Here is a 20,151-nt window from a genome sequence, read left to right on the forward strand (position 1 = left end):
AGATAGAGTAAAAAAAGTAAAGAAAGAGAGAACAACTTTCTTAGTTCTATCATCTTCATCTTCATCTTCATCGTCTAATTTCAATCTTCTTCTTTCGCTTCAATGCAATCAAAACATGTAATTACTTATGGCCCATTGATGAAACGAAGAGAATGTCACTCGAAGGGAAGAAAAACTTTCTCATGTTATCCTTTTCCTTTTTTCTTAGGTAAATTCGAAACTTTTTTTTCTTTTTCTCTCTTTTGATTGTGAAAATTTTCTCCAAATCTAATTATCTTCAAAAATAATTAGCTCTTTTCCATTTAATCAATTCTAGCGGTGGGGTCTGGCGGCTGATGGTACTCCAGACTATTCGTGCACTTATTCAACAAGACAATTGTCGTTTCTTGTTTCTTAATCATCATAACGATTAATCTTGAATGTCGAAGATTAAAATTCAAAGTTAATCCATTAAAACCTTAAGCATTAGGACTTTTCACTTTAGATACTCGAGTCACCATCTACAGGACATTGTAGCAACTACCATCTCCATTTTGCTTGATAAGACTTTCAAATCATCGAATCCAATAATTGGTACAACAAATTGAACTTGAATTCTCAATAGTTTTCAATTCTCAATATTCGAAGGATTTTCCCAATAATAGCACCAAAATGATTTCCTTAAATGGTCATCTGTATCGATACCCAAATATTAATAGTTTAATTTTCGGCAAGTTAACTGCTACTAGTGATGTTCTGACACATAATAAATCAAATTATGCTAAAATTGTGGCCATTTTGGTCATCGTGAAATCAGCTGTCGGAAGTGGGTGATTTGTTTGAGGTGGTTATACAAAATGCAACAGAGAAATGGTTAATTTGAGATGTTTTTCCTGTGGTTCATTTGGAAATTCCAATCATGGCAATTGGCCAAATTTTAAATACCATTTGCAATTGGCTCTGTAAAAATTATGATTACAATTTACTCATTTCGATTCTGAATATTTAATCATGAAGTTTTTGTGTTCGTTTATTGTTTAATTGATGCTTAATAAATGTTGAAAGAAATTGATAGATAATAATTGTTTGTCTTTGTAATTTGATTATTCAAGAATTGATCTTGTTGGTTTATTTTCTCAGCCGTTCATGAGCATGTACTTTATTATTAACCGCTCTTTCAATTTGTCCGTCACCTTATTCCTTTGGGTCTTCGGTGACTTTTTAACCATCACCATTAGTATCGGTGGTTTTTCCCTTTTTTTCATCTTCATCGGCTGATAAGTTGGAAACAATTAGCTTTTCGTCGTTGAATGATCACCAGCTTATAGTCCGATTCCTAAATTGTTAGAATACAATTTCAAGATTTACAATTGACAAATTTAACAAAGTTAAATGTCTAATTTTAGAGTAATTGACAATTAGTTGAGGACAGATGAAGATTTAGTAGCTAATCAATATAATAGATGGCAGCTTGAGTCATGTTGATTGTTGGTGAAAAAATTGAGCTCAATTCATATAACTGAATCGCAATAATTTACCAAGTATGAATTGAGCATCAACCAGCTACTGAGCATGAAAACTTGAATACATTGTTTAAATGAAAAAGAAACTAATACTTTCACTAAGTCCACTCCAAAGTCAACAATAAGAAAATCACAATAACATCAAAACAATTTAATCTTTTTGCTTTAAACTTTTAAGTGGTCAGTTAATTATCAATAGTGACCAACTTACTGAATTTTAATTCATTGAAATTGAAAGTTCCGTTTTTCATTTCAATAGAAATTTGACTTTTTTTTTGAAACTTTGGTAATCAAACTATTGGATTTAAAGTTAATGTTGAAAATTAACATTGAGAGTGAAAAATTTTATTCCTACATTGAAAACGATTGAAGTTTTTTACTAAAGGAATCTAATTAGACAATATTTAACCTTCATTGAGATTTAATTGTTGATCAATAATTATCATTGAGAAAATGCCAAGAGGTTGTAAAGATGATAAGTAAGTATTGAAGGTGGAGAGAAAAATAAATTTTCGAAAATAATTAAGTTCGAACTGTTCAAATTTGTTAAATTCTTACAATCAGATTAAAAGGATCTTGGGTTGTCGATCCAGCTAAATCATTTTACTACCGTTGGCTTGGGATTATCACCGTTGCCGTCCTTTATAATGTCCTAATGATAATCGGTCGAAGTGTTTTCTGGAGACTCCACAATTCCCACCCATGGATTTGGTTCGCAATCGATTATATCTGTGATTTTGTTTATATTGTCGATATGTTTGTCAACTCGAGAACAGGTAAGTTGATAAAAAATTTTGCTAAAAGATTTAACCCTTAATCCAAATTCTATAATCTTCTTTAATCTCATCTTCAATCAAATCTAAGATGAGATAATGGAAATTGTTACAAAAATTCAATTCTTTCTCCAATCGATTAACCATCGTGATAATTGATAATTTTACCGTTATTTGAGTGATAAATAATCGGTTCCTACCTCAGGTGTATTACGATTAAATTGTTAGCTGTTTGATTAATGAACTTTATTGTTATCTCCTTATACATGAATATTGTTCATAGTTAATCGTGAAAATGAACCTTGATGATGATGATTACTACAAAAACAATTCATCTTCAAAGAGGTTAACAATAATATTAGTGATAAATTATCACCTTAATCATCATTATGTAAATTGTTATCATTAAGTTTTCATCTCAATTGTTATCAAATTAATTATTTTTTTCACCATATTCTCAGAAGACATTAATTGTCATTCCAATGTAACAGGCTAATTGAAAGTGTTACTTTATATAATTACCGTTAATCAGGGAGTTCTGAAAAAAAAAGTTCTGATCATATTAAGTATTCATGATAAATGAAATGATTTTTCATCTCTCTTTCTCTCTTTCGAGTGTGAAACAATTAATCAATTGAAATAAATCGCTAACAAATTGGATAATCATTTTGATCTAAATTGTGATCACTTCATTGATCGTTAACAGTCAATTTGTTGATAATTTATATTAATATAAATTCTGGTAACTTTTTCTTATTCTGTTACAATGTCAACATTAGAAGTTTATTTTTTTTTCTTATATTCGTTCATAGCTCGAAATTGTTTATTGGCGAGAAAGAAAAATCTCATTTCAGATAATTAGTTGATTTAGTTTAATCAAGATAATTTCTTACTACAATTGTGACAATTAATTCTGTTACTTTGATAGTTATTAGCTGAATGCTATTCATGGGAATATGAGTATAAAAAAGTTTCCAAGTGTTCATCATGATGGTGAAACAATCAACTCGACTATAATTATGATTGTTAATATATTATCAACTCTTGATATTGAGTAAACAATTAGTGAATCAAATTGTTACTTTGTTTGATGATAATTAAATTTGACATTTAATTCTGTAATCAACATGATGAAAATTTCATTCATTAGGTTTCATTTAATGTAATTATTGATTCCCTTTAATTGAAGAAGTAAATTTACTTAAAACAAACAATTAATGATGTTTAACATTACAATTGTATTAATTAAATTGCTTTTGTATTCACATTAAGGTTAATTTAATTTTGTTAAGATTTAATTGATCACAATTAGATGAATCTGATGATGATCATCAAAATCAATTCTTTGATCTCTCATGTTAATCTGTTGAAAATTGAATGATAAAAACTCAAAGTGATTGATTCTGATTTAATGATTACTATTGATCATTATTATATGTGATAAATGTGATGACAATTCTGATAAAGGATTCTGGTGGTTTAATCTCAGAATTTATCAGAATGAAAAAAAAAACCGCAAAAAATTGAGAAACAATTATCATCACAATCATGAACCGAAAATAAAGTTGATAAGTTCATTTTCAATCTCTTCGTGAATTTCTTGGTTCATATTTCACTTTAATTGAATTCAGTTTAAAATTCACCATGAAAATGTTGCAAACAATCAACTTGAGTTATTCTGTTTCCGCATCTTCATGAATCTTCATGTTTTGATATTTTTACCTCCCAATTGTCAAATTGACATGAAATTATTTTTTGTTTAATCGCCTTAAGGTAACTAGAAAAAAAGATGAATGAAATATCAGAAAAAAAAAGTTGAAATGAACTTTTTTTCATGAGAATCTAATTTGATTGAACTTTGATAATCATGTATACGTTTTTTTACACTAATTGTAATTCAATATCAGTTTCATTTCATTATGCTCAGAGAGCATTGATTGTCAGCTAAGCTTTTCCAATGTTATTAATATTGATAATTCAACTTGAGTCTCTTTTTTCATGATAAACTTCAGGATGAATATACGATTTTTTTTTCATATTTATTAAACTTTGGTATAATTATTGTAACTAAACATTTTAATAGGCCAAGGCGAATGTTACCCGGAAGTGAAAGTTAATTTCCGCTTGAAACTTAATTATATCAAACAAATTATCAACTTGATAGTGATAAACATGAACAAAATAACTAATTAATCGTGAACAAGCAATTGGATTTACAACATTTTTCTCATTTTCTCAATTAGAATTAACTTTTTCCACTTATTTCTCGGTGGAAAAAGTGATATTTTCATCATGTTTCAGGAGAGAAAAAACTTTTCCTCTCAACAAAATTTCATTGATTCAATGGATTCACATGGATTTTCATGTTTTATTTGTCATCAAATTTTCCTGTAGTTTTCAATCTCTCACTCTTATTATTACCTTTTTTTTAATCACCAAGTTGGTCAATCTGATGGTCATCGCTGGTTTATCATCTTGATCACAGTAGTAAACATCAAATATTGAACTTACAACTTAATTTTATTAGTATTTGCGGTTACCTTGGAATCGGAATCATCTTTTTTTTCATCTCATCCTTGATTCATCTTGTGATTGTTCAGCTCTTTTATCATGAGGATATAATACTGATCAGACTATCATGATGACCAATTTATTGAATCATCTCATCATCATGGGTAATTGTTGGTCCAAGATTATGTTGTTTTCATCATTACTGCTCTTCACTGGTCAACTGGTCAGAGTAAAAAATGTTAACATGGAGAAAAACAAAAATGAGGATAAAAGTTCTTGAAATTTTTTCTTTCCATCAAAAAAGAAAACTAGATGAACAGAAAATTCAATAACAAAAGGGATAATCATCTCGATGATAATGAAGAGGATTAAAAGTGAGTGGATGATGGAGATGAAAAAAAAATTGATGACATTTTCCATCACTATAACTTGTTGATACAGTTGATGAGTGAAGGTTAATCAAGTTACATTATTTAATTTACTTTGATGGTGACTGATAATGTTTACGTAATAATAGTGATAATAAATGATGAATAGGTTTATGGAAGGCTAGATAATGAAGAAAAAACAAAAACTCGAACTTGTTAGAACAATTTTTTCGAGTTTTTTTTTTCTTGTCTTCTTTTCTTTCTCATTCACTTTCTCTGTTTCCTTTTCCTGCTAATGCACTTGGAGGTGTCTTATGGATTAAATAATAACATTTAATATGATAGAAAATGACAAAAATAATTAACACAATAGAAGAGAAAAATAAACAAAGCTAATTATCGGGTTTAACCTTCACCAATTGATAACATGTCTTAATCAATCACATGGGAAAAGAAGCAAAATAAAAGGGAAAATTAATCAACTAATCAACAAGCTTTTTGTTTTTCTTAATAATCAGAGTTTCAAATCATGATTAATGGCTCTGATTATTTTGGTAAGCTAAGAATTGTTGATTAACCAAAGGAATTGAATCAATCAGAGAATTGGATCATGATAAGGATTAATGAATTATACCAAATTCTAACAAATTGATTTCCAATTTTCTGATTTCATGATAATTTACTCAAGTTCAAGGTGGAGATCAGATTGTTACTCGAAACTTTTTGTTTCTTAGAACAAAAAATTTTTGTTTTTCCAATTCAAATATTGACCATTTAAAATTATCGAATCCAAATTATCTTGAAAAAGAGATGAGAGTTGATGATTAGATTATTTTATCGTAATCATGTTGGACCCTGATAACCTCAAATCAGATTAGATTTGTGATGATTGATTAATCAAAGAAGAGGAAGAAAAAAATAATAGCTGATAATACAAGGAGGATATAAAGATGAAGGCGGAAGTAGTCAGAGGATTTGAAATTTATTGCATCATCTTGATAAATCCATTTGTATCCTTTATCTTATCTTCATCCTCCTCCTGCAATCAGTTTTTATCTCATCTTACATCCAATGGATAATCAAACATACATGGGAAAAGTAGTTGAACTAAACTGGAAACGGAATGAGGTTACTTAATCCTCGAGGATCAAATCATATGAAGATTAAGTAACAAATGTTCAGGTTGTTTTTTCCTGGTCTTTATTTTTTTTTTGGTCCTTGCAGGTCAGATCATTTTCTTGCCTTGGAAAAAGTACAAAGACAATGGTAATATTAATTCCCGGGATAAAAGTCAATTGTCAGTTGCAACCAGAACTTTGTGAACAGTTTTCTGTAGCTGAATAACATTTCACTTCTCTATTGTTGCTTTTGTCTCTTTCAATGTTTTTTTTTCTTCTTACCAGATGAGAGATGCAATTAAAAAACACATCATGGTGACATTATTTTCACCATGAAACATAAGCTGAATCATTTGTGATAATAGGAATTGAAAATTGCCTAAAGGTTGATAAGTGTTTGTTTTTATATTTTATTCATGGTGTGAAAGTGAAACAAAAACAGATGAGAGAAAAACAATAAGATGTAAATTCAGGCGGAAAATCTGAATCATTATCCTGATATTTGAGTGACAGTAAAAGATTACGGTGAAAGAGAGAGAGAGAGAGAGAGAGAGAGAGAGAGATTCAAGTAAATGGTGGTAAGACTGGGAGTGGAATAATCTGAAAGAAAGTTCTGTAAGATGTTGGATTCTGATATCATGTTGGAACTTTTTTTCCATTTTCATCCTTTTCTCCTCCTCTATGGGTTACATTTCCCTCCTCGGATAAATTGTCCAAAGAAATCATTAACTCGTTAGACCAAAAGAACCATAATAATTGAGGAAAATCTGGTTTTCTATGATTATGATGATGATCATGGTGATTGCTGAATCAAGAATTGTTCTTTGACTGGATAACCTTTATTTAGATACTCTTCCTCAATCATCAGCATAACCTTGTATCCTTACTGATTTAATATAAAATATTATCTGTTTGACCATCATCATGATTCTGGTTTCATTGTTATCAATAATCTCAATTGAATGAAATGATCTAATGCTATGAGACTGTTGACAAAGGTGATATTTGAATGATTCTTGTTCCCATCCACAGTGATAATCTGTTATTCACAACGTGATAGTTAAAATGTTTCATTAGAATCACGTTCATCTTATTTTCACCTTACCATCAGGATTACTGAATCTTTTATCATGAATAATTACTTTAGAGTCTCAAGTTTACTTATAAGTCAGAGAAAATGATATTTCCTTCATGTATCTTTTCAGATAAGATTGAAACTTTATCTGTGATGAAAATTCAATCATGATATTAATCTGATGAGATAACTAATGCTGTTCTATCAGCTATTGAATTTTTTGTCTTCGCCAGAGGTTTATCAACCCTTATTTCCCACCTCACCTTACATTTTAATCCAATATCATCTCAATCATGTTGAAATAAAGCTCTGAGAATGATGTTATCATGATGTTCAACGATAATAAAATAATGATCATCATGATAATGGTGAAATATGAGAAAGATTCTCTCTCTCTCTCTCTCTCTCTCTCTCTAAGGTCATTAGGATTCTGTTTATTTTTGTTGGTCAAGAAAAAAGTGGGAAAAAGCTCATGGTCATCATGATATTGATTCTTACTCCATTGTTTGTCGGGTGATAAAAATGAATTGGAACTTTTTTTGTTCCAATCTAATTTTCCTCACTCTTGTTGTTGTAATAAAGTTTAAATTAATATCACCATGATCACCAATTTGATCAATCTTAATCTTCGTGATAAGAAAATGATTCAAGATAATCACAATTATTATGTCATCAACTTTGAGCTCACTTCAAGTGACACCATCATTGTTTTTCAATGTAAATATCAGCTTATCATGAAAAGATTGACCATCGTCTTAATAATTGTTCACAATGATGACCATCAGCTTTTGATCGACCAGTCATTTCACTTTCAGTTAAACTTTTGACAGTTAAACCTCTCAGATGATCCGGTGACCGATGGCCATTGATAAATATCCACTGAAGATGTTAAGGAAAAGATTGAACAAAATAAGGAAGTAGGAAGTTATTCAATTGAAACACTTTTCTCATGTTTTCATTTAATAACAACAATTTACTTAGACAGTGTGGGAATGCTGTTAGTTTGATTGTCACCATCAACTGATCAACGACAGGGAGTGATTTCTTTTCAGTTCCGTTATTCTGTATTATCATTTCTTCCGCTTCTTTTGCTCATACTTGAGATGAACTTTATTCCCGATTCATTGAGTTTGATCAAAAATTGTGATATTACTATTATATAGATTGTATCATTTCATGGGGAATCATTTCTGATAATAATGTCAACACTAATGTCCAGTATGTGCCCAGTTAAGTTCTGTGTAATAAAATTTTGATACTTAACAAGAAGAGACAGAGAGAAAGAAAGAAATATGAAAAAAGATTCAACTGGAGGGAAGAAAAAGTTTCAAGATTGGAAATATTATCATGGAAAAAAAAAGAGAATAAGAAAAAAAATTTCTTCCTTTTTGTGTTATATTATATTCATGAATTATCGTTTCCATCAGCATGATTGTTATTATCATCACCATTATGGTTTAGAATGGTAATAGTGTATAACTTGGGCGGTGGAAGACAGAAAATGATAATTCTCACCCTCAGTCTCTCTCTCTCTCTTCTTATATCATGTATTTCTCATCATCATCTTGAGTCATATTGACTCAGGATAAATATAATATTAACATTGGAAGTTGTTGTTCTTGGGGTGGTAAAGTACTTGCGAGTGGGAGATAATAGGTTTTCATGAAGATTTTCATTGATAAACAAAAAGTGATCAACTCACTAACTCTTTCTCTCTATTTATCATTAATGTATTTTTCTAATGTTCATTATTCAAAGAAAGAAAATCATGAAAATCATTGAGAGAATGAACTTTTTTTCTTCTTCTTTTTTCCCCAATATAATCTTATCAAAGTTTCCAATCGAAACTTTCGATTTCAGTTGCAAACACTTGAATGAGGAACAAAAATGCATCATGAAAATTTTACCTCCTCCACCCTGAACCTGCTTCTTAAGTTGTTCATTCATGAGATATAATTAACATTTGAATACAATGTTTGGTTTAATGATAAAAATAATAATGAATTTTGAAGGGAGAAAAGTTTCACTGAACTTTCAAGTGAGGGAAAATTATTAATCAAGTTACATTTACTCACCATGGTGATGGTGAAGAAAATAATTATCATTGAAAGATGAGAGATAAATATATGTCACTTATATTCATCATGTGATAATATGTGTATTTAGATGATAATGGATTCGAGGTGACAGTTGAAATGATATATAAAATCAATATGTATTAATGGTAACATAAACATTGTTATTTACAGGGAGGGGTTGAAGATGATAAGGTGAATGAGTGATAATATGAATTCATGTAGATTCACCATGAAATTAACTTAATCGAAGCAGATAATATATATTACCATGAATGTGAGGGGGGGAAAGTTCTTATCATAAGATGGGAGACTTAGATTATGTTCCATGATGGTGTTGGTGATGCTGATGGTGGAAAACTGTTCATTATCATGGGTATCCCTCAGAAATTAACTCCCACCGAGGATAAGCTGTTAAGTAAAAGAGAATTGGAATCTGTATCATTAGAAATATTAATAGAACGAATGTAATTGCATATGAATTTCGTCTAATATTTTTACTTATCATCATGTTTATCGGCATTGAATTTAGTTCAGAACTTTTCTTTCGTTCTTTTGGTCTGATCATAACTTGATCAATCTATTATTTATCCACATGGATTTAGATTGTGATACAACATTTATTGGTTGAGACAATGTTGGTTATCTGGGTCAAAATGAATATGATGATATTCCCATGAGAGTTTATTCATTTTATGTTATCTGGTTGATGAGGATGACAAATAGATGAGCAAAGGGGATATGATTATAATGATGATGACGATGATGATAGAGAGCTAATATGTTGAGCTTAAGGATAAACAACAAAATGATGTCAATTTTTTGAGTATGAAAATAATAACACTCGATACATTGGAAGTGGTTAGAAAATTTTTGATCATTTGAAGGTAAATATGAGGAGATGATAATGATTGGTGATATTACATGGAGGTGGAAAAAGATTATATTTAGAATAGTAAATATTAATAGATGAGGGTAGAAAACGATAAATTAAGAAGCGGAAATTTATGGTTCTTATATTTTTGTCCGAATAGTAATTCCATTTATATAAAAGTTATGTATTCTATTGACCCAATGAATGAACTTGGAGAAATAAACATTTTCTTTGATTACTGTTGAGATAATTTATTCAGCTAAATAAATTACTCTTAGCTTGTTATCTTTATAATGATAATCATCATCAGTATCATCGGCTTATTATATCATTATTATCATGATGATGATGATGATGATGATTGGATTCCTTGGACTAATATGAGTTATCTTTTCTGTTTGGTTATTATCATATTTTCTTGTGAATGCCGATCAATACGATCTATGACCGATAATCTTTGATTGTTGTTGATCAATTTTAGTGTATATTCCAACTCATGATATCGATAATTTTATCCCATTGTTACTTGCGATATGTTTATGTCAATGTTTTAACCTTTTATTTATTCCAGGTAAAGGATCATTCATGAATCATTGACATTGTATATGTTTATCAGATGATTTGATTCAATGTTTACATGACACTTTTCATGGAAGATCAAGATTTAGAAGGAATAAGAGAATTTTCCTTTAAACATGATTTTCTCTTCCATGTTGCTCATGTTTCCCTTTTGCTCACACAAACGACGATCAAGACTTTCTCTCATCATCTTTTCTCATTGATGGATAGTCTAATAATATCACTATGAATATGATCAGAATAATCTGAAAGTATCAACGAATATAAATCAAAATGAATGAGCTGAATAGGAACGATAACTTTGAATTCGTCAATCATCTTTTTCTTTTCTCCTTCATCTCAGGAAGATATTCTCTTCCTTTTCTTCATCCTGAACATCGACTTTAAGTATTAGAGGAAGAGAAAAAAAAACTTTTCCATCTTCTCATGAATTCACTTGGAAATTTCATCTTGTCAACGAATATTTTTTTCCATATAAAATGTTCATCCGTAAGTATCTTCATTCCACTTAGCCTCAGTCTCTCTCTCTCTCTCTCTCTCTCTCTCTGATGAGCCTAAAAAGAGGAAGAAGATGATGAAAAATATTCAAAAAGGATGAGAAAAAGTTCTTGGTCTAAATATCATGTAATGATAACAATAATATTCACCGAATGAATATGAAACATGGAAATTGTGTCTTCCAATTTTATTATTCAATTGAATGAGAAAAAAATATTACATTTTTTACTTGTATTGAAATTTAATAAGGATGATGAAGGATGAAGATGATGTTAACTGTTGTGACTGAGTAATTGTGTATGATGATAATATACATTATTTATTATTCAAGTGCCAGTGAAAAAAAAGTTATATTACTCAAAATGATGAAAAGGTGATATGAAATGAAAATGATCATCATCCTGATCATCATTTTAATCATCATTGTCATTTGCTTCATTATTTACATCATCATCTTTCAGATAAATTGATTTCTGGTGAGAGCATTTAGTCAATTTGTCATCCTCTTGATTTACTCATCATTCTGGTTCAATTTCCTCCCTCCCTCAACTTATCATGATCATGATAATAATAAATTGTTCACTTGAATCCTATTGAAAAATCAATTAATCAAGTTTAGACTTTAAATTGTTTCACTTTGATCAATGTATCCAAATTGATTGATCAAAACATTGAATGAATTTTTTTTAACTTTTCAAAATTTTCACTCGATTCAATCAATATCAATATGAATATTTTTATTCATTTTCATGGTAATCAGATTATCTTCATCTTAATCTCCAACAAGATTAATACAGATTAATAGTCTATTTGGAAAGTAAAATTGGATAAAGAGAGAGGAAAAAAGTTCGAAACAATCAATCGAAACTTTTTTACAACTTTTTTCTTTACAATTGATCAAGTCGATTATGTAATTTTTTCACTCACTAATCCAGTAAATTAGTTGAATCAATTTGATCATCATCTGATTATGATGGCACCATTAAAATTACATCAAACTTCATGTCACAAGGTAATAACCAAAGTTAATTGTTACTGTCAAAGACAATTAGCTGCCTGTTTAATAATAAAATCAATCAATTAATTGCTATCCAAAAGTAGTGATTAGATTAACCCATAATAGTTAACATAATACCCTTAATCTTTTAATTGTCATTATCTTATCGGTTGATTGTTTCTCAATGATAGTTATACAAAAACTGATAATATAAATGTCCAACTCTAAGGGTATTCTATCAGCAATCAAAACAAACTGTAAATTAATTTGATTTGGGATAACAATTAAAACCAATTAAAACTAATTAACCATTAGGATGATGGTTGGATTATATTGAATAGTTAATTAATCAATGAGAATGAAAGAGAGAGAATCAAGGATAATAATCAAGGTGTAAAAACTTTTTCTCTTGTTAGGTAATAAATGATTACATGTCAAAGATAAAACCACAATTGAATATTAACAATATTAATCTGATCAGAATTTCATGTAAATTCATCGTGATTATCTGACTGTTTCAAGCTATAAAGCAACTTAATCCTTAAACCACAATCATGGTTGACATTCAAATGACATGAAGCAAAAAAAGATGGATTTACAAACAGCCTCAATTGAACAATATGACAGTGTTATTTATATAAAGTCTATTGGATGGAAAATGGTTCAGCATCTTATTGGGTAACCATGGATACGAATCATTCAAGGATTTTCTTCTTCTTTCAATTGTAATATTCTCATTTCTATCATCATCATCACCACCACCACCCACTACACCTACTTACCCATCCTTTTCCACTCTCTCAGTCTCTCTCCCTCTGAGTTTTCTATTTCCTTCTCCGGTTACAATCTTCAACATTAAACAAGATTAAACTAAATAACATTAACCTTCAAGGGCTTACTTTTCATCTTCATCGTCTTTTCCAGGGCATAATAATATCTGTTTCCCTGAAAAACATTGTTTCATCCTCATCCTCATCTTCATTTTCCTCTCTCTCTCTCATTTATATTTCCGCATCACCGGAAATCCATTTTGAATCTTTTCACATAAGCTGAGACAACAAACTTCAATTTACAATCTTGTTCAAATGATTCAGATTCTGTGTGTATATTTATTTACTTCACCATGTTTGTCATGATAAAAATGACTCATATACTACCATGAGAATCGTTGTTATATCCTTTGAATGTTAAGTAAAAAATCAACATGATAATCAGATAATAATTCTGATGGTGAAATCATTCAATTGATTTTTAAACTTGAATCACTTAAATTTATCATGTTTTCCTATTATTATCATGATATTTGTCCTTCTTCATTGTTAACCATTTACTTTTATCAATTGTTCTGATAGGAAATTTACTAATTGTTTCACACAAGGGACAGATAATTAACCTTTAATGTTGATTGGAAATCCTAATTCAATTAGATTTAATTACTTGTAAACATTTATTGTAAACTCACATGGCAGTTTAATTACTATACAAACATTTGCAATGAAATTTTCTTTCATTTAATTGTTAGTTTATTGATTAAAACAAATTGCCAATTAACATTGATTAACATTGAATTAACCTTTCTAATATAACCTGTGGTGATAAAACAATTAAATTGTATCATTGACTAACCTTTAATTGTTAATTTACAATCACAATCAAAGATTATACAAAATCAATTGTAATAATTATTGATTTATATTTAATTTGATTGTTTCAACATTATTGACATAATTTATTTTCAAATTTAATCAATTTTGTATAATTTCATTGAATTGTAAATATATTAATATGATTAATATTGATTCAGTTTAAATATTATTCAATTCATTCAGCGACAATTTAATTTATCAGTGGCAAAAAAGTAAACAATTTGATTGATTTGGTTGTGATTAAAATTGATTGAATTTTGTTTCCACTATTTGATTGATTGATTAATTGATTTCACTTTGATTAACCCTTTAGGTTACTTGGAACAGGGTTTACTGGTTCGTGATCTTGATAAATTGTTGGTTAATTATGTTACGAGTCCAACATTAAAATTAGATTTAATCTCGTTAATACCAAGTGACCTGTTCTACTTAATCACTGGGGTCAACTGTCAAGATGGACACATACCTTGTCCAGTAATTGTCCGTCTTAATCGTCTATTTAAATTACATCGTCTAATTGAATGTTTCGATCGAACCGAAACTCGAACTAATTTTCCAAATGCCTTTCGAATATGTAAATTAATCTTTATCATTCTGGTTGTAATCCACTGGAATGCTTGCTTCTATTTCGCTATGTCAAGTTTTATAGGTAATTAATCAACTAATTAGTTAACTAATTAAAGAAAAAAAAAGGTGAAAGACAATTAACTTGATTCCCAAAAGGAAAATACAATCAAAAGTTACTATTGCGTCTCGATTATTATTGTGAATAAAACAAATCAATTCACATTTTGTTGTCATATTTTTTAATTGGTGAACAATTAACAATCAACTAACTATGATTCTAATCATTAATTTAACCTTTTTTTTTAATAATCTTGTTTATCCTCAAGCAATCAAGATGTTATCATCTAATTGATAGATATAAGTAAGAGAAAGTTGTTGATTAATTGTGACAATAATTGATTAGACTTGCTAACCTTAATCATTACGATTATTTTTACCTTTGATTATCAAGTTGATTGTCATTAAATGTGCTAATTGTTTATCTAGTTGGAGGACAATTTATTTTGTCTTCATAATTATGATTGATTATTTTTTTTTTGTCTTTCTCATCTTGTTTTTATTTGATTGATTGTCCAACTTGTCATGATTAGGCTTCGATACTGACCGTTGGGTTTACAGTATGAACAATACTGGTGAAGGATTTTTTCAACAATATGTTTACTGTTTCTATTGGTCAACCTTGACCTTAACTGCCATCGGTGAAGTTCCGGTTCCTACTCGAGATGAGGAATATATTTTTGTCATCTTTGACTTTTTAATCGGTGTCCTTATTTTTGCCACCATTGTGGGTAATGTGGGTTCCATGATAACCAATATGAACGCATCTAGAGCTGAATTTCAGTCTCGAATGGACGCAATTAAACAGTACATGGAATTCAGAAAAGTTTCAAAAGAACTTGAGAAACGGGTCATCAAGTGGTTCGACTATTTATGGTCAAATAAACAATCACTCGACGAGGAAGCGGTCATTTCGATCTTACCTGATAAACTACGAGCAGAGATTGCGATGCATATTCATTTAGATACATTGAAAAAGGTTATTACGATTTTCTAGTTGATTCAAATTGTTCCAATCAAATTTAATCAGAATCGATTCCTTTTTTTTCTGTTCTAAATTGTTCAATAGGTTAAATTGTTCCAAGACTGTGAATCTGGTCTATTAGCTCAATTGGTACTTAAATTGCGCCTTCAAGTATTCAGTCCAGGAGATTTTATCTGTCGTAAGGGTGACGTTGGAAAGGAAATGTATATTGTTAAACGAGGCCGTTTATCGGTTGTCGGTGATGACGGTAAAACGATTCTGGTCACTTTAAGCGATGGCTCCGTTTTTGGTGAACTGTCCATTTTGAATATTCGTGGTAATAAGACTGGTAATAGACGGACAGCCAATGTTCGGTCCGTTGGTTATTCGGATTGTTTTGTTCTCTCTAAACAAGATCTTTGGGAGGTATTGGAGGAATACCCGGAGGCTAAAGAGATGCTAATTGAAAGAGGGAAACAAATATTACTTAAAGATGGTCTACTTGATGAAGATGCATTGAAACGAGGTCAAAGGGAACGAGAAAGATTAGAAGATCGCTGTGTTCGGTTAGAGTCTAATATTGATACATTAACTACTCGATTCGCGAGACTTTTAGCTGAATATTCAGCAGCTCAGAAGAAGATTAAACAACGTTTGTACCATTTGGAAAGACGCTATGAGTTAACAATTAACGGAAATTCAAGTGAATAAAATTCAATCAATTCTGTTCAACAAAAATAAAAGACTTTTCGATTTATTTCCGATCTTTTTCTTACTAATATAACCTGTAAATCAGGTAATGTACAAAACCCATACGTTTGAATTAAAGGAAATGAAAAACCTGAGGCAAAAGCTTAAATGTTGTTCCGGTCATTTGTCGGAAAAGATGTTTAAAAGTCACTTGAGACAATCTCGCGAGTAAACTGCATATTTCAGGATGATATCCAGAGTACGAAAAGCGTCTCGAGGAATGATACTCAGGCCACTTTTTGGTGATTTCAGCTAATGACATAGCAAATCGTTCTTGTTGGTTCCAAGAGATAGGGTCAGCCTGATAATGTACAGATTGAGAGCTCCAAAAATATCGTTCTCATGAGTTCGAAAATACTTATGTTAATAGTCATTGTGAATCTTGTTGATGATTAAATGCTCTAGTTTTCAGAAATGACCTCTAAACTTTTTCTTTTCTCAAGAATATTGGTCTCAAGGGGGTTACAACTTTCTCTCAAGGTTCTATTTGATTCATTTCTTGATAGATTTAAATTTGCCGGTTTCTTCGTTGTCATGGTTACAGCTTTTGTTTACATAACATTACATTAAGGAAAATCAAGTTAACGATGTTAACTAAGAAGAAAAGGATTGATGATTGTTCAAAACAATTGTCACCTTCTAATAGGACAATAAATTTGACTAGTAATCATTATCATCTTGATATTCCAAAGTGTTTAGTGTATCATTACGATGTTAAAATTGACAAAGGAAAGTTTCAAGGGGAACAATTCATTGAGTATGTTACAAAATGCCCACCAAAATCTCAAGAACTTCATTCTGAATATCAACGTAGTGTTATAGCAAAATTGGTTCATCGTGAACAAAATGTTGGGGGTTTTTTCTTCGAACCTTCGAGAATGACCTTTTTGAGGCCTGTTTTCGATGGAGCTCATAATCTGTACACAATTAGACCGATTCCGTCTCTTGGAACTACGAAGAATAATGTTTCATGTCATTATCTCAAATTAGAAGAGGTTGGAGCTCATGGCTATCGGATTCGTATTAGGTTTGCAACTGAAGTTGATTTTAGTAAATTATCAGAATATTTTGGTAATAAAATTCACTCATCAACAAGTCCTGTTCCCCAAGATGCTATTCGTGCTTTGGACATTATCCTAAGGTGTGGACCATCAGCCTACCAAATTCCTCTTGGTAATTGTGTATTTCCTAAACTCGAGACAACGGAAAAGAAACTTGTTGATATTGGCAAAGGTAAATACATAGTTAGTGGTCATCATCAAAGTATAAGGAAAACAGCGAGTGGATTGTCTTTGGTCATCGATAAAAGTTCAACTGTTTTCTACAAGGCTTGTGACTTAATCGACTTTGTTCGTAATATTGTGAAAACTGTTCCAGTTCGAAAAGGAAGTACTAATAATAATACTCGAAACATCGATCCACTTGTTTGCATCAGTTTAGTTCCTAATCAACCAGGAATCGAAGCTAATTTATCGATGATTGAGAAAGAATTGATGAATTTAACAATTGAAGTGAATCACACACCAACAAAGATGAAGTTCAAGTTCAGAGGATTAACCAGAACTTCTCCAAGTGAAACTTTCTTCATCCAAACCACCGATCATGGAGATCGAAACATTTCAGTTGCTGATTTTTTCATGGAAAAATATTCTCTCCCGATTACTTATAAGAATCTTCCTTGTGCCATCGTCGGAAATGTTAAACGACCTTCGTATTTACCTTTGGAAGTTTGTCAATTGGTCGCTAAACAACAACCACGGACTTTAAATCAACAAGAATTGACTCACTTCATCAAATCCTGTGCTCAAGATTGTGACGATAGATTCAAATCGATCAATGACTCTGCCGAAATGGTGAAAAAAGATAATGTTGATTATCTTAGAGAATTCAGTATCGATCTTTCCAATAGCCCAGTTCAAGTCGAAGGATTTTGTTTAGATGTTCCCAAATTATCGTGTAAAAGTGAATCATTTACTCCTGAATCTGGAAAATGGAGCATCAAAGACAAGAAAATCTCCAAAGGAATCAACATTCCCAATCATCGTTGGTTTATTGTCAATTTTACTCAACAAAGTTCATCTTTAATCAACCAATTCGTCTCCAAACTACAATCATTTGGTGAAGACAAAGGAGCTCAAATCGGAGAACCAGTTTATTGGGAAGGTGGACATTCGATCAGATATGATAATGTCGCCGTTAGAAAAGTTCTGAAAAATATCTACAACCAATATCGCGATAGAAAAATTGATCTTCCTCATCTAATCATGTTCATCATTACTCGATCTAAAGATGATAGTATTTATCATGAAATCAAGAGATATGGTGATGTTGAGTATGGGTTCAATACTCAGTGTGTTGTTGAATCTAATTTAAAAATTTCAATCAACGATAAAGGGTTTTTCATACTATCCAATATTTTCCTCAAGATGAATGCTAAACTCGGTGGTACCAACAACATCATCGATAACGACGATTCAGTTTCTCGCATCCTTGGCTCTAAATCCACTATCATCATGGGCGCTGATGTGACTCATCCTACTGACAAAATGTCTTATTCAATCGCTGCTTGTGTCGCATCTTACGACAAAAATCACACCAAATACTCAGCGAGTGTCAAACTTCAACCACGATCAAAAGACGAGATAATCCAAGATTTCCCCGATATGGTATATGAGCTGATGAAGAATTACATTAGCAAAAATCGACACGATGGTGATGTTGAAGATATTCTTCCTGGTAGATTGATCTTTTATCGTGATGGAGTTAGTGACGGTAAGAGAAACCTTTTGTGCTTTGCTTGAATCTCAGTATTTCTTTAATTCGTTCTATGCAACATCTTAAACTCGTTATCATTTATACATTTTAATCCATCAGGTCAATTTTCAATGGTATTGGAAAAAGAGATCGGAAGAATGCCCGAGGCATTTGATAGATTAATGAGAAAGTACAATTTAAAGTCTACTTATCGACCATCCGTTACTCTAATAGTTGTACAAAAGCGGCATCACACTCGACTTAAGCCTGAGAACCAAGAAGAGAGCGATGGCAAAGCGAAAAATGTCCCATCAGGAACTTTGGTTAATCAAAAAATCGTTGCCACAAACGATGGATCCGATTTCTATCTTTGTAGTCACTCAAGTTCATTGGTAAGTATAAATTAATCAAATTGTCACAATAGATCAAATAATCTCAATAATTACCTTCACAGGGAACATCAAAGCCAAGTCATTATCACATTTTAATTGACGAGAACAATTTCCAACTCAATGATCTCTACCTGTTGACTTTTCATCTTTGTCACATTTACGTTAAATGTACTCGAGTTATTAGTATTCCAGCGCCCGTTCAATATGCTCATTTGGCCGCTTTTCGAGCTCGTCAACATTTAATAAACACCGAACGAATCGACGACAGGAGAGAATCAACAAGTGACCCAGACTACGAACGGAAACAAGTAGAAAAGTCCATCCAAATTCACCATCGACTTATGATCAACTTTTATTTCATTTAACTCTCAATTCAAGTCTTCCAATCATATTTTAACCTTGAAACAATCAATAACAACTCTCCAGTCAAATTGTACTTAAATTGTAAATTTAAAGTCATTTTCTTGTTAATTTGAATTTTTTATCGAAAAAAATCTTTGTTTTAATTTAAAATTATATTACAAGAGTCAAAAAGGGAATACACATTATTAAGTTATCGATTTATGTCGATTCGATTTTAATTAACTATGGAATAATTTTGTAAATGAAAAATTTTAAGTCTCTTAATCATTTGTAACTAAATTAATAGTT

At 30.6% G+C, this 20,151-nt stretch overlaps 2 protein-coding genes across 2 annotated transcripts; both read left to right on the forward strand.

Moving 5' to 3' along the window:
* The first annotated feature begins 1,097 nt into the window (after positions 1-1,097).
* LOC128386947 (cyclic nucleotide-gated cation channel subunit A-like) lies at positions 1,098-16,701 on the forward strand. The gene is made up of 5 exons (XM_053346063.1): positions 1,098-1,981; positions 2,067-2,278; positions 14,330-14,665; positions 15,174-15,619; positions 15,710-16,701. The coding sequence occupies exons 1-5, from the start codon at positions 1,956-1,958 to the stop codon at positions 16,313-16,315; spliced, it is 1,626 nt and encodes a 541-aa protein (XP_053202038.1). The 5' UTR covers positions 1,098-1,955; the 3' UTR covers positions 16,316-16,701.
* Positions 16,702-16,916: 215 nt separating this feature from the next.
* On the forward strand, positions 16,917-20,135 carry LOC128387219 (protein argonaute-2-like). The gene is made up of 3 exons (XM_053346399.1): positions 16,917-19,126; positions 19,229-19,500; positions 19,563-20,135. The coding sequence occupies exons 1-3, from the start codon at positions 16,942-16,944 to the stop codon at positions 19,863-19,865; spliced, it is 2,760 nt and encodes a 919-aa protein (XP_053202374.1). The 5' UTR covers positions 16,917-16,941; the 3' UTR covers positions 19,866-20,135.
* The last annotated feature ends 16 nt before the right edge of the window (positions 20,136-20,151 follow it).

The sequence above is a fragment of the Panonychus citri genome, unplaced genomic scaffold (assembly GCF_014898815.1).
Source record: "Panonychus citri isolate SS breed McGregor unplaced genomic scaffold, ASM1489881v1 Contig00077, whole genome shotgun sequence".
Classification (NCBI taxonomy): Eukaryota; Metazoa; Arthropoda; class Arachnida; order Trombidiformes; family Tetranychidae; genus Panonychus; species Panonychus citri.

Coding starts and splice junctions, on each gene's coding strand:
- LOC128386947 (XM_053346063.1), top strand. CDS start 1,956: ATGCCAAGAGGTTGTAAAGATGATAA. Junction 14,666..15,173: donor CGCTATGTCAAGTTTTATAG/GTAATTAATCAA, acceptor TGTCATGATTAG/GCTTCGATACTGACCGTTGG. Junction 15,620..15,709: donor ATTTAGATACATTGAAAAAG/GTTATTACGATT, acceptor ATTGTTCAATAG/GTTAAATTGTTCCAAGACTG.
- LOC128387219 (XM_053346399.1), top strand. CDS start 16,942: ATGTTAACTAAGAAGAAAAGGATTGATGATTGTTCAAAACAATTGTCA. Junction 19,127..19,228: donor TCGTGATGGAGTTAGTGACG/GTAAGAGAAACC, acceptor TTAATCCATCAG/GTCAATTTTCAATGGTATTG. Junction 19,501..19,562: donor GTAGTCACTCAAGTTCATTG/GTAAGTATAAAT, acceptor TTACCTTCACAG/GGAACATCAAAGCCAAGTCA.